This window comes from Medicago truncatula, chromosome 4, assembly GCF_003473485.1.
Source record: "Medicago truncatula cultivar Jemalong A17 chromosome 4, MtrunA17r5.0-ANR, whole genome shotgun sequence".
Lineage (NCBI taxonomy): Eukaryota > Viridiplantae > Streptophyta > Magnoliopsida > Fabales > Fabaceae > Medicago > Medicago truncatula.
In genome coordinates this window covers 47614617-47630198 of record NC_053045.1, presented here as the reverse complement: position 1 = coordinate 47630198, position 15582 = coordinate 47614617, and the positions used below count along the sequence as shown (strand labels likewise).

The 15582-nt window shown below is 33.1% G+C and overlaps 2 protein-coding genes across 2 annotated transcripts; one reads left to right on the top strand and one right to left on the bottom strand.

The window, feature by feature from the left end:
- Window positions 1-3306: 3306 nt before the first annotated feature.
- Window positions 3307-5108, top strand: LOC11409813 (lysine-rich arabinogalactan protein 18). Its single transcript, XM_003608407.4, has 2 exons — window positions 3307-3944; window positions 4818-5108. The coding sequence occupies exons 1-2, from the start codon at window positions 3402-3404 to the stop codon at window positions 4896-4898; spliced, it is 624 nt and encodes a 207-aa protein (XP_003608455.2). The 5' UTR covers window positions 3307-3401; the 3' UTR covers window positions 4899-5108.
- A 1146-nt stretch (window positions 5109-6254) lies between these two features.
- Window positions 6255-14135, bottom strand: LOC11405718 (aspartic proteinase 36). The gene is made up of 12 exons (XM_003608406.4): window positions 13754-14135; window positions 13536-13656; window positions 11316-11743; window positions 11052-11208; window positions 10043-10125; window positions 9875-9971; window positions 9689-9761; window positions 9336-9542; window positions 9030-9154; window positions 8661-8762; window positions 8495-8592; window positions 6255-6785 (listed from the first exon to the last, which is right to left on the bottom strand). Exons 1-12 carry the CDS (start codon window positions 13987-13989, stop codon window positions 6617-6619), a joined length of 1896 nt encoding a protein of 631 aa, XP_003608454.2. The 5' UTR covers window positions 13990-14135; the 3' UTR covers window positions 6255-6616.
- Window positions 14136-15582: the final 1447 nt, after the last annotated feature.

Sequence of the window (15582 nt, the reverse complement as noted above, 5' to 3'; positions counted from 1 at the left end):
TAAAATCGGATATAAAAGTAAAGGTTGAACATATTCTAAGTAAGAGGATCCATAAATCCGTGTCGTTTTAAGGTTTTGAGTAAGAGTGTAGCATCTCTCTTGCTTGTGCGGTTATTCTAGTCTCGATGTGGACAGTCCTATGAGCTCTCCTCATCATCCAACAGCGATGTGGACGGTCCCCTGAGCTCCCCTCGTGACCCAACATCATTTAGGAGGAAAATACCTACCATTTTTCTCATGTTGTTAGCGCTACACTAATCTTAACCATTCAAACTATGTTTCTTCTCTCTACGCTGTTTTCTTTTTCATCGACAAATCAATCAACCATTGAATTAAGAAAAGAAGGGGTGACTGGATAAAAATGACAGGAGAAGATTCAATTCTTAAAATAAAGGGTTAAAATGTACCCAATAAAAGGAGTTAAAAAGAAATTAAAAGAATCTACTTGAGTTTGTGTGTTAGTGTTGGCTCTAGAACTCACTTAGTTTGATTTTTACTTGGTTTGGTCTCTGAGGATGTGTTCCTCTTGAATTATCAAATTCATCGATTCTCACAAGGTATTTGATAGTGTGATTTTGACCTTTCTAATTAGTCGATCATTGATTCTTCAATCAAATATCGAGTTTTAAAAAAACATATTAAAAATAAATTGGTATTGAAATATAAATTTTTTGAAGACATCGAATGCAATTTCTATATTTGGCTTAACTAAAGTGGCACTAGCTAGCAATATTCAACTCTCCGGTATCACATGCGCCTATCTGCCTAAATGGGCCCGCTCCAGACTGGATCTAGCTCCAGAGCTAACGGACACTACACTGTACATTCTGTTTCTTTTCAAATTAAGAAAGTTTAATGCAAGTAGGGTGTCTGGTAATAATACAACTAAAGTGCTCTGCATCTGATCTATTTTATGTACCAAATTAAATGTTACTCCCTCTGTTTCATGTTATTTAAAGTGTCACGTTTTCTTTTAAAAAGAAAAAGTCACACATTTTTTAAAAACAATCAAGAGTACTAATTTTATGATAAAATAAAATAGACTTTATTTAACCAATATGTGTTACTTTATTTTATTTTATCATAAGATTATTATTTTTTTCCTTCAAAAAACATAATCTTACGATAAAATAAAATAAAGTAACACATCCCGTGAGCTTAGCTCAGTTGATAGGGATATTGCATATTATATGCAGGGGTCGGGGTTCGAATTCGAACACCCCACTTCTTCACAATTAAATTGTGTGAGCTCTAACTACTAGACTATTTGATCCAAAAAAATAAAAATAAAGTAACACATTTTCTACATCCACTCTGAGGATAATTAATGTATTTCTTGTAGAAATAACAAAGTATAAAAGTTATTTGAGTGATACATTTTAAAACTTCTAATATTATCTTAAAATTTGGAAAATAAAATCTCCAAAAAAATTTCTTAGATTTGGTCTCTATATAAGTTATTTTTTACTTTTAGTCCCTTTAATTTTAACCGACAATTTAAATCTCTCTATTTTGATAATTAATCAAATATCATCCCACCATTTATCGTCCCTTTAAAGTGTGTTGATATCAAGGTCTTAGGTTTTAGATTCTCCCGATGTCAATTTTACTGGGTTAGTCTAAACAAAGTTTTATCTTGACTTTAAATGGACTCTTCGTAAATTAAAGGTGGAATTAGACTCATCGAATTAGTCAGTCATTGTTAAAATTTGAAAATTGTTGAAGGTGAAATAAAAGTTGCATGAGAAGAAAAATCAGAAAGTTTAGTGAAACTGCGTTTAAGACAATATAAATAATTCAAATTGTGAAAGATGTAAACAAATGAAAAAGAATGAAGGGGCTTATATGAAACAATTAAAAATTTGAGGGATAAAACGCTTAAGTAATGACTTAAGAAATTAGACTGACCTCAATTGAAAATAACTCAAATTACAAGGACTAAGCATATGATTAAGGCCTTTTTGTTACATGTTTAGTCTTTTTCTTATACATAGGTGTTGAATCGCATAGGAGCTCAGCAGATGGGAAAAATAAAATAATAGGAAAAATGATTTTAGAATTGATAGAGTGAAGATGTTTACTACCAATAAACATTACGATAGGGTGGGGCGGGAACAGAAGATAAGAAATTGAACTTCATTTTCATCTTCGATGAATTCGGATATCTCCGTTTTATTCCATCTCTATAGTAAAATAATTTATTTTGTTAAAAATAAGTTTTTCAGCCCTAAATTTGAATTCACCCCAAACCTAAATATTTTCCAAAACTTATACCTAATATTTGAATTTAATTTTTACCATTTTTATATTAATCTAATCCATTTGAGTTACGAAAGCATCTGACACTATGCGTATTCATCAATTGCAAACCAGGAGATTGTTCAAAGTGATTAAAAGTTTAAACATATCCAGATCAATAACTAATATAACCAGCTAACAACTAATATGAAATACCTTAAATAATATCAAAATAATTTTAATAATATACAACTATATTTAATACTAGGTTCAAATGTAGTATTCTAGACATGACACTTTATCTAATAATGAAAGTTTAATAAATTAGTGGCAAGAGATTTATACATTAACGTGTAAAAATGGATATATGTAAATCTCAATTAAATTGGAAGTAAGAAAATGAGATTTTCTACCTATTAAAGCAACATTATTAATTCTCGTGAGCTTAGCTCAGTTGGTAGGGATATTGCATATTATATGTAGGAGTCGGGTTCGAACCCCGAACACTCTACTTCTCCACAATTAAATTGTGTGAGCTCTAGCCACTAGACTACTTGACAAAAAAAAAAACAACATTATTAAAGAAATTGGACTTTTTCGCTAGTTAAGTAAAAGTTTATATTTTCCAGCTGTATTTTTCCCTTGTTTATTGATTTGCCATTTCATTTTAACACGGAGATCATTTATCCAAAAATTATTTGAAAGAGATAATAGAATATTCTTTTAAGGTCAATTAAAAATCATATGTTTCATTTTATTTATGTAAAATTCAACAATGTCAAATATTTTGAAGTGAAATTTTGTCATCTATTACACATTACAAAGACACCAAGGTTAAAAGTTAATTTTGCAATTACCTGCAAATGATATTCGACTAATTTTGTATTCAATTTTTTGAGGATAAAAGACGAGGATGAGTTGTACTTGAGACACGTTGATCTAACGGCTAATGGTGGCCCAAGATATGATAGGACCCACTTAACAAATATGCGACCCATTTCTATTTGCCAACAACAGCATCATCACCGTCAAATAACATCAAAGTCCTATATAAACCTTTCATCACACAGTTCCTCAAACCCTCTCTCACTCACTCACTCTTCTCTTTCTCTCTCAACTCAACAAACAAAGAAATAAACACACAGTGCTTTCAAACTTTCAATATGGATCGTAACAATCTCTTCACCCTCGCATTCATCTGCATTATCGTCGCCGGCGTCGGAGGCCAGTCACCTTCCGCTGCACCAACAACCTCACCATCAACTCCGGCTGCCACCACTCCTGTTTCATCTCCGGTGGCAGCACCTCCTACTACACCAACAACACCAGCTCCTGTTGCTTCTCCCAAATCATCTCCTCCAGCTACATCCCCCAAAGCTGCTGCTCCAACAGCCACACCTCCGGCGGCCTCATCACCACCGGCGGTGACACCAGTCAGCACTCCACCACCAGCACCAGTTCCTGTGAAATCACCACCCACACCTGCTCCAGTCAGCTCACCACCAGCAGTGACACCAGTGGCTGCTCCAACCACCACACCGGCGGTTCCAGCTCCAGCACCAAGCAAGGGAAAGAAGAACAAGAAGAAGCACGGTGCTCCAGCACCATCACCAGCGTTGTTGGGTCCACCAGCACCACCAGCAGGAGCACCTGGACCAAGCGAAGATGCGTCTTCACCTGGACCCGCTACTACCGCGAACGATGAGGTAAATCTTGTTTTTGTCTTTTCTTTGTCGTTTCTATATTTAACATAGTACAATGTGGTTCAGATCTGTTACATACATACACTTGTTTTCACTTTGTGTTTTTTTCTAACCAAAATCTAAGAACAAACGGTAACTTGAACTCAAAAATCTAAGTTTAAGGTATTCCACGCGCCACCATTGACGGTGGGTTTGGTAGGACACACCTTATTAGGTCTGAATTTTTTTTTTTTTGTTTACCATAAAAAGAAGAGTTATTGGTAAAGATAAATAAATATTTAATATATAATTTATTACTGGTATTATATGAGCTGTCATTTTTGTTTTCTATTGTATATTTTTTCCATCCAGATCCAAAGATGAATAAAATAAATAAGGTTATAAAGATAAAGTGTGTACTATCTGGCTTTTCTTTAGAAAATATATTCATAGTTTTGGATTCACGTAAAGCGAAGAAAAAGTAATTCCTTTATTTAAAAAAAAAAGTAATTCCGAAATAGACATACACTATTCAAAATAGATATATTGTTCATATAATGGCATTACTTTATTATGCTAATTAATTAATAGTTACTGAGCTGGGTTACATACTTTTATGCTGTATTTACATGATATTATTTTAGATAGCTTTTATTTATGTTTAGAAATTTGATTGTATTGAGAATTCTACATGATATCCAATATAAATATAAATTTTTATTTTCTCAAAAATATAATTTTTTGCTCAAGAATATGAAATGATGTTAGTTTTCTGGCGTTGATAGTTGTAAGAATAGTAATTTTTAATTAGTTATGTCGTATGATTATAAAACAATGTGGGTTTAATGTTAATTGGACCAAACAAATCTTGAAATTTCTTTGTTCCATTTTTTGCAGAGTGGAGCAGAAACCATCAGGAGCTTGAAGGTGCTAGGAGGCTTAGCTATGAGCTGGATGGCTGTTGTTTTATTCTTCTAGTCTGTCTAGATATAATTCCTTGATCTTATTATCACACTCTTGTATTATTTCTTTCCATCCTTTTTTTTTTTATTCTTATTTTTGGTTATCTTATGGGTACACGATGCATTACATTACATTTATTTACATTTGTTACCGTGAGACTTCTATGATACTATTAATATTGTGGCATTATTTTATTCTTGGTGAAGATTGTTGTCATTATTCTGATATCTAGCATTTGTTTCGTTTGTCTTATTTTACGTCATTAATCTTGTGAGTATGTGACTGCTTCACGGAAGAATACCAGACAACATGTCTTTCTTTTGTATATATCTAAATTTTGGATAAAATTCAGTACAAATTGAGTTCCTATCTTTTTTCCCGTAAAAACTCTCAAATTTTAATTTATTTCTGCGTTTATATATTTTTTTTTCGGTTATATTATCCTGTTGTTTTTATCCAAAGGAACGTGTATTTAATAATATAGTATATGTTATCCGGTTAATTTGATTTATACATTCCTAGGATTTTCATACTCAAGGGATCATGTAGATTTTGTATGAAAATACCAATTTTCCCTACCCATTTTTTCGAAGCAGATCATTTTAACAAAAGCAATTGTTTGCGAGCAAATACCATCTCCTAAAACAAGTGGAGGTATAAATATCATCCAATATAAATGCCTCTCACTAACGATCTCTTCTTCTGTTTCACCACGGAGAAATTCAAGTTTTTTTTTTCTTCACTTTTTATACCATTCTGCGATTTGCATTTGTAGGTAGTATAGATTATCATCGTGACATTGTTGTTGTTGTTGATCATTTTGATTCTCATTTCACTTATTGGATTTTAAAATTTGAATGATATTATGAGAAGATACAGGAAAATGAGAAGACGTTACTCCTTCCATTAGGATTCGGAGATGAGTGTATTTGAAATCAAATAACCAGCAGCTTTTTTATTACAAACTATAAAATGCACACAGGACACTGACGCAGATGTGGATGAGATAATATTATACATCCCAGTGTTCAAGTTAACTTGAAGCTACCAGTACTAGTGAATTGTTATATCTCTTAAAGGAGTTAACTTATTTTTTTTTTGAAGGATTATAGGAGTTAACTTATGTTTTAACAGAGATAACTTCAAATATACTTCGGAAGATACAGTGTACTCAATCTCACAAACAGCGAAACAGGAATGACAATATCACCCGAGATTATGAAATGTCATTTATCTGGAAATTGCAAGTTATATTCGATCTTTTCAATTGTTCAATTATTAGCACTTGCATAGCTGTGTGCCTGGCTTGTGGTTGTAACATGTGTGGAAAACTACGATGACAAAGGTTGATTTCTTAGAACACATACCCAGTGCAAAGAGTAGACAGTATGAACATTTCTCAGTAAACAACAGGTTAAATGAAATGTAAAAATTACAATATAAGGTATTGTATTTCAATCTTATGATGCCACCTTTTGATTCACCTGTATATTACAATATTCACAAACAAAAATTCCTTTACGGTGATAGAATATCTAGAGAATTCTTTTTGTATCTCTGTGAGGGTTCAATAATCACTGGATAATGATATTGTGGACACTGATTTCTTTCAAACAAAAACCTTGACCAGCTCAGCGACTATGGTTTGCATCATTAATTGCTCTTGATAGCAAGTGAACATGCTACTGGGACTAATGAAGCATGACATTAAACAGCTGTAGCATAAACTTAGCTCATAATGGCTGGAGTTCTTGCTCAGGAACAGCCACATCAACAGGTTTATATGAATGCGCGCTTTGCCGTCTTCTTTTCCAAATAAAGAATCCAAATATTGATAATCCTAGAAGCGATGTAAGAAGAACAGCTAGGCCCACAATCATGTAATATCGCTGCCACCAATTCCTGAACCATTTCAGAAAAACGTGTTAATATCTCAAGTGGTTGCAGACACGTTGAATTCAAAAAATGAGAAATGTTGGGATAGACACTGCTCAACATAGGCATTTGATTCAATAAACATGCGCAAACAATACATGTACAAGGTTGTGGAAGTCATTTAAAAGACTTCTTTAAATAATAATGCTTTTGTTCATGCCAACCCAATCGAATGCCTCTGTAAGAATTTATATTCAACAATACACCACATACACTTCTATCACTCCAATGATGACATGGCAATTGAAAGGATGCAACATTCGCCCCAGAGTGTAAGGGTTGTAACCTGGAACTACCTATAGATAAAACCCATAGCCCAACTCATACAATAAATAAAAGCTTGAAGACTTTGAAGTAGGAAACGTTAAACAGAAGATTGTGAATCCATCCAAGATGAGTACGTGTAATTCCCACTTATTGTCACAACTCAAAAGTTTCAAAGCTCATTTATCTTATTATAAATGTTTGCTTGATAAACTAATAATCGTATTATAACAAAAAATTTATTTAAAAATAAATAATCAGACTGGAGGAATTTGAAGATGAAGACTTGATGATGACTTTGAACTTTGAAAATTATTATGTTGGGGTCGCGGAAGAGGATTAGAGATGTTTGTGTTTGCATTGTTTTTTTTTTTTTTTTTTTTATAATTTTGTCGTAGTTTTGAAGTCTTATTTTTTTCTAGTCAAGTAGCCTAGTGGCTGGATTCACACACTTTAAGCATGGAGAAGTGGGGAATCCGGGGATCGAACCCCGGCCCCTGGTTATTATTGTCCTAGCAGCTACCAACTGAGTTGTACTTGTGCGGGTGTGTTAGTTGTTAAGTTTTTAAATTTGCTTCCATCATAGGCCGTTACGCCATCCGCCATATGTTAATGGCATGTTTTTGGCTTGCCACCATAATCTGCCATCCATCAATGAAAACAGAGTACAATCTAAGTAAGGAAAAAAACGCAAAATAGACATACATAAAGGGCCTGTTTGGATAAACCGCTTATTTGCAACTTAAGGCAAAAGATAAAATAATGTTAAAATTGTTTTGTATATGCTATAAGTTGTTTTTATAAGCTATATTGAAGAACTTACGAAAATAAGTTGAAAAAAACTTAGATAAATAAGCTGTTCCCATAAATTCTCTCAAACAGTCTCACAAAACTTATGCTAGTAGATAAGCTCAAATAAGTCAATTCAAACAGGCCAAAAATAGATGTAACCCACATGTAAGGGGAATATCCATCTATAAAAAGAGGTAAAAATCTTTACCATTTAATTTTGCATGACTCATCAAGATTAAGTCCCCTCTTGCTCCCATTACACCTCAGTCAACTTTTATATGAATACATATTAGAAGAACAATGATATAATATGCAAGCGATAAACATCAATCAACTTTTTAACATGAAAATGAACTTAAAATATGTCCAGCCTTATTCCACTACCTTTTCCTTTTCACTTATTTATCTCTTATATACCACATTTGCATTCATTCGCTAAAAGAACATCTTCTATCTTTCAAAGAAATATATCTTTTAAATCCAAAACATAATTTTTTTATTTTCACTAATTCAAATTGAACCATTTGTTGCATAATTGCATATGTATATAGATGATGTGCATATGTATGGAAGGAATAAGTTTCCAAGTGTAAGACATTTCTCCATTAAAAAAAACTAACCTTTTTGATGGAGGCATAACATTCCAATCAATCAACTTATAACTTCCGAAGGCATCAGGAAGTTGCATGCGGTGTTCAGCAAGCCGGCCAATAATATTCTGCGCATAGAAATCACGGTCATATGGGAAGTCTTCAAACAAATGAAGATGCACAATTGTCAACTTACCATTGCAGTTGAGTTAGAAAAGTAATCAGCATATGGCCTCGGGGTTATGGCCCATCTAGAGAGAGAATCATTTCCAGAAGATGTAAAATTCAGTAAGTGGATCTGTGGACATCCACGCAAAGTGTTGTTACCAATTTATCATAAAGTAATCATAAAGCATGATGCCCATATACAGGAAATGCATAGTTTATATGAGCATTTTGAAAAAATTTCATCATGACTTGAACTTTAAACTTAGGACTTCTACCACAATTTGAAACCCAGCCTAAAAACCCGACCAGCTGCCTAAATACACGCATATAGTTAATCAAACTTGAAGTTGTAATTATACAATAAAATGTTTGTGCAGCACAGTAATTATTTTCTAACCTGGGAAGTATTAACATTTAACTCGTGAGCTATGAGTCCAGCCAATTCTGTAAGGCGAGGCTTCATATCATCGTAGCTGATATTAAATGAAACTGCTATTGTTATTTGTGCGATTTGGAATTCACCTGTGCATTAAATCGATTAGAACATATCAGTCATCAATAAACATATACATTGAAAGAGACAGTTTCTGAGACAAATAAAAAGTATGATGAACTATGTTTCTGAGACATACAACCCCCGAGCCATGTTAAGAAATGATGTCTCTAATACAACTCTAAATTAAAGACGAGAAGCTTATCATACCTCGAGGTATATTATGTTGTGACACAGATGGAGCAACTGAAGGATCCACAGATTTGGTTGAATTTGTTGCTTCTGTATTTGGAGGCATTGGTGGTGGGGCACTGGATATCTGCAGTCTCTCCCATAACTCAGCACAGTTGGTTTTCCAAAAACCAATTTTTGTTTGCTCGCGATCATACAAAACAAGTGTGTTTCGGACGACAATACCTGTGCAAAAAAATGACATCGGAATAAGTATTGCAGAAAGCTATCTCATAGAAGCTAGCTACATAACACAAAATTAGGATGGAACAATATTTCACATCAAGGCAAAACATGAAATGGCATAAAGTTACCAAAAGAAATGAAGTTACCTCCTAAAAGAGTAGTTGGATCCTTTCCATTTTGAAAAATTCCCAGACAATATGCACCTCTTACTTTTGAATGCTTCACGAAAAATTTCCCCATGAAAGGTACGGATAATTAAATCAGTAAATTTATTCAATGATTACACCAGTCTCTAAACACGGTTAAACATACAAATGATCCTATATAATTACCCGGAACATGTAATTTTCAGGTGATAGTGAGTACTTGTGACCATTCCCAAATATCATGTCAACTACTGGAAAGGTTTTAGAGAGTTGTGACACATCACTGAAATACAACAAACTGTTAGTTAAGCAGCAATGATAGAGTGACGCGAACTCATAATTTTATAGACATACATTCCAGCACCAGAAAAACATAAATCATTATAATTTGGATCTGGACCGCTGATTTGACTGAAAGATTGAAGTTCCTTCACAATCTGCAAACGGATAAAAAATTAGAGTTATCAGGTCAATACAATTCTGTTTTTTTTTTTTTTTTAAAAAAGATACAATTCTATTGTTATCATTTTTTGACTTGAAATGAAAGAAAATAAAATTTAAACGAAAGCCACTATAATAGGAAAATGAAAAGCTTCAGATCTTGGTATTTTTGGGATCACAAACGAAGACACCGTTGATGAAGCCCACAATTAACAAATTGGTGATTCCTCAAACTTCTAGAAGTCACGACTCACGAGTGCCAAAGTAAGAGTATAGGCACACACATTAAGTTTATTTAAATGAAGAAAACCAACAATGATTCATGGATCATCTATGCAATCAAATGAAATTTTACAGAAAGGCTATGAACAGCATCAGCATCAATCTTAACAGAGAAACAAAGACTAAAAAACAAACACAAAGGTTGGCACTTAGCAGCAAATCCACATAAAGTATTAGAGAAACCATCAAAAAACTTAACAAGATATATATCCAGTCTTATATGCAACGATTTTAATAGTATGAGGAAAAAACTAAATAAATCCTCAAAATACAAGTGTATCAGATAAATCTGCAACAAATTCCTAAGAAATATCTTCTGGAAAATAATTAAATATGTTTAAACCCTTCAATTGCACTTATGCCTTGGCAAGGCCGGAATGTGTTCAACAGCAATATCGTAAAATGATTCACTAACAATAGCATGTGCAGAAGTGGCTCCTCACAAGTTTCACTTTTTCATAGAGATGCTTATATAGTTGTATATTGAGTATTGACGCATTGTCAATTTATTCTAGCTCCATGTATGATAACACGAGACTCACAAATTAGAAAATAATTTGAAGGTGCCAACAAAATGGCAGGTGAGATTGAAAAATGAAAATCCAAAAGCTTCAATAAGAGTATTTAAGAAAGAACTTACAGCTTCTTTAAATGCAAGAAATGCTTCTTCCGGTAGGTATGCATAAGTTGTACCACTGTCCAAGACCGATCCATGTTTTCCATCAAAAACACTTGGATTTAGAGGCAGCCGCTTCCCCGCAACATGTATCTCCTTCAAATCAATATTGTAATAGGGACTGTCGCCACCCCGAAACTAGAGTAAATGTGTGAGATTAATAAAATGCATTCGTTGTGAAAATGCATTACATCTCAAATTCACGAAATAGAACTTTGAAATACACACCTGCGCACAGGATCCGATTGTGCAAAGACCATGTCTGACGGGGGAGATATGCCACCAAGAACCATTGCACCCCCACCAACATCCATTCCACCATAGCATAGTGAGAATGAGTCACTAACTACATTTTTGTCAACCAGCTGATCCATGATACTAAGATCTCCTCGGCCCAAACCCATAATGCCATCAGCATGCTGACTATAAAGATCGCCAGTCTCAACATTTTCACAACCAAAAACAGCACGCTGTGGAGCAAGCTCGCTCTGATTTCCAAAGGATACGACATCCTCTCCAAGGACACCACTGCTAGTACTCATTTCAGCATACTGTCTCTCATACACACATTGCATCCTGTCATTGTCACAGTTGCAATCCAATGTGCATTTGACAGGTTGATAGGTGCTTGACAAGTCTGGCTGAAACTTCGGATCCTGTTTAAGTAAAACAGAAACAAATCCAAGATAAATAGGACAATTAACAAATGGCATATCCATCTGTACAAGTTTTAAATAAAACCACTCTTTTGCATCTCTTCCACCATGAAATTGATGGTATTGAGAAACACAACACAAGGGAAACATAAGTATTCTACTGCATGAGTAAGAGCATAAATCAAATGGGTTAGAGTAATTTTTTCAAAACATTTAACTTAGCATGTTATGTTCAATTATATAAGCTTTTTTTTAAAGACTTCAATAGTCTTTTTATGAAAATATAACACATTCATTTGATCAGAAATTCTATTTGAATGTCTTTATTGTAGTGCGGCTTAAACAAAGTCAATGGACCCAGGACTTCAAGGTCTTCAATAGGCAAAAATGTCAAATTAAAATTACTGTATATTTAATAAATTTGATGACTACAGAAATTAATAATTAAGTCCAATTATAACTTTACTTAGCATGCACTCACCTGATACACTTTTGTGTGTGTGGGTGTGAAGTGTTACATGGGAGAGTATGCTCTCGTGACTCATGAGAGAAATAAATTGTGACGACTTGACCATACAGTACAATATAATCAATCAAGATCAGATTTAATTAAATTTATATAATATAAATCATCCTGTTGAAGGTGAAGTACTTTCACCTCTTATCATATATGCCCTCTAAATATATATATATATATATATATATATATATATATATATATATATATATATATATATATATATAAACAAGTTGTCATGTTGTATTTGATTAACATACTAAAAGCAAGAGAAGCTACAACATAGGTTACCAACTTACATCGAGAGTGTGCTTGCTAAAAGTAAAAATAGTAAAGTAGATATTAGAGGGGGTATACTACTATTATTAACTTAAATTACACTTCCCTTCCTTGAGAAATGCTCAAATTACAATTCTCTCCTTTCTAATTTTCAAAATTACACCCTTTTCTAGGGAAAAATGTGCTGCACTTTCGTGTGTGTGTGTGTGTGTATTAACTGCTTAGCAGTAGTGAACAGCTGGAAACGACTCTCATAATGGCATATTTCTTCTTTATATAACTTTCTATATCACTTGCACTATTTAAATGTCACATATTATTGATTGTAGAATTTTAGAAGTTAAAATGGATTTTTAAACATTTCTACTATCCGCTTTGGAATTTCACCATTAAATATTAATTTCAACCACATTAAAGTGAACTGGTGTATTGAGTATAAAAATCACATTCAGTCTAATTTTGAGAGAAAAAAATGCGGATTTAAGCATCAATTCGACAATTAGGGTAGAAGAGCAAAACATATGCATATTATTATTACCTTCAACTCTTAAAACGAGTCCAAATATACTACTACTCCATTTTACACCATTAAATTTTTACTCCTACTAAGCACGGCATCAATTTATAACTTGCAAGTTCCTCAACAACATACCAAACTATCCTATAACACCCTAGTGCATAGTTCCTAGATATACATGTACTTTCATAGTGAAACAATTCAATCACGAATATCGTGAATCTTAAAGTATCTATTTTTGTTAAGTGTAAACTATCACTTCCGTAATTAACGGAATACACGTAAGCATTGGTGTTAAAAGCAACCAACCAATCCAAGTGTAAACATTTCCCATTTTCATAACCACAATTCATCATATCAACAAAATAACAAAAATCCCTTCACACAAACTAATTATCATTTTCCATTTGCATTTACAGAGTCAAACTATGCACACATGAATCCAATAGAAAAGCCGAAAAAACGCAACGAATCATTACCTGATGCCTACCACACTGTTCACAAGTAGAGCAAGGAACATACGTAACAGTACTCCCCGTATCAACAATAAGAGCAAACATTTGCGGAGGAGTACCGATCCAAAGCCTTGTTGTATAATATCTACACAATTCAAAAAATTCAATAAACAATTCGATTAATCTCAAATCTAAGAATTCGATTAAAAAAATGCGAGCAGCGATGAAGAAAGAAGGTTTACCCGTTAAGAAGAAGATCATCGTGGAGTCTCATACGAGCGTTAGGATGACGCTTCGATTCGGATCCATGAAGCTGGCGACGAGGATCGAGTGCGGACGTGGAGGAATTAGGAGTGGTTAGGTATAGAGGAAGAATCATAGCGTGGTGGCGGTTACGGAGGAATGCGGTGTCGCCGGCGATGGTGTGGGTAATGTGGAGGATTAAGATTAGGATGAGGTGAGTTAGTGGCCGTGCCATGAGGTGGTGACTCGGGCAGGTTGAACGATTTTGGATCCGAGTTGATATCGTTGAAAATGGATCGAAATGAGAAGGGTGGTAGTGTGTTTCTCTCTGTTGAAAGGAGCGAAGTCCGAGTCAGCGTCTTCCTCAAGGAAAAACATATTGATATTGGTTTTCATTACTTTTTTAATACATTTTTGCTTTTTTTTATTCATTTTATAATATAATTCTTTTTGTTTGCTTTATATTTTAGTTTAGGATAAAAGTTAGGTGTAGTGTCTTGACAAAAAAAAAAAAAGTTAGAGTAGTATTATTTGAACAACCAAATGAGACAACTTATGTGACAATTTTTATTTCGTCTCTTTTTATTGGTCAAAAATAATGGAGAGAGAAAAAGAAAGAGAGAAAATATGAGTATAATGTAAATATGATAGAGAAAATTGTCAGAAAGTGGTTGTACAAATATCATTTCTCAAAAAGTTATGTGTAGTGTTATACTAGTTTATTTCACAACTTTTTTATCAATTAAGGATATATTCTACGCAAATGGACAACAAACTTTTTAGAAGATCTTACTCAAAAGTTTTCTGTTAAAGGGAGGGGATAAAAATAGTGTGTAAAATTTTGTCATTGATTTTAAGGACTTAATGATTATACTGTTGCTATCTTTTCAATTCTTTGGTTTTCGATTTGATAATTATGTTGCATGTTCATCTTATTTTTATTAGAATTAAATTTCTAATGAGTTTGATAGAGGATTGGGCAGTCTTAAAGTTGTCCTTTATTTTATTTTTTTGTTGATTAGGTTGAGTAGATAGATGCAGCTCAAATTAAATCAAGTGATTGTGTTAGTGGTTAATATATTTTTCTTTAAGTACGAATTATTCAAAAAAACTCAAATGATAAAACAATTTTTTATCATATTTTATTTACTTCATGATCAAATTTTGGATTACTAGAACCTCCTTCCTTCCTTTATCAATTAGAGTGTAAAAAAAAAAAACCTCCTTCCTTTAGGAATTAGAGGGTTAAAAAAATTGTTCAAATGTAGTGATTTGAAGTTCACGTTATAGCTTATGTATATGTTTGGTTGAGCTTGTAAATCATTAAATGTGAGTATCCAAAGGTCAATTATACTCCTTCCGTTCTTTTTTAAGTGTCATTTTTGTAGAAAAATTTTGTTTCTATTTAACTGTCACTTTTAAAGTTCAATGCAACATTAAATATTGTTTTATCAATATTGTCCTTAGTTATTTATTACAGAGAGAGAAATATATGAAATGAGATATTAAATGAATAAGATCGTTATACTAAAAATATAGCTTATTGCATCAAAAGTAGTATCAATTGTTGATTGTCTTGGTTTGTGTAAAATGTGAAAATGTGATAATTAAAAAGGAACGGAGGTAGTAGTTACCAATGAAATTTTTAACTTGAAAGGAAGAAGCTCCAAATTGGAGCATCTAGATTTCGTGCGTCTAAATAACTATCGTGAAACCAAATATCGTGAAAGCAAAACCAAACATAGCAATACGTCTTGTCTTATCTAAGGACGTGATAATCGGGTAAACTATCGTGAAACCAAATATTTTGCTTATAGATAACATTTGT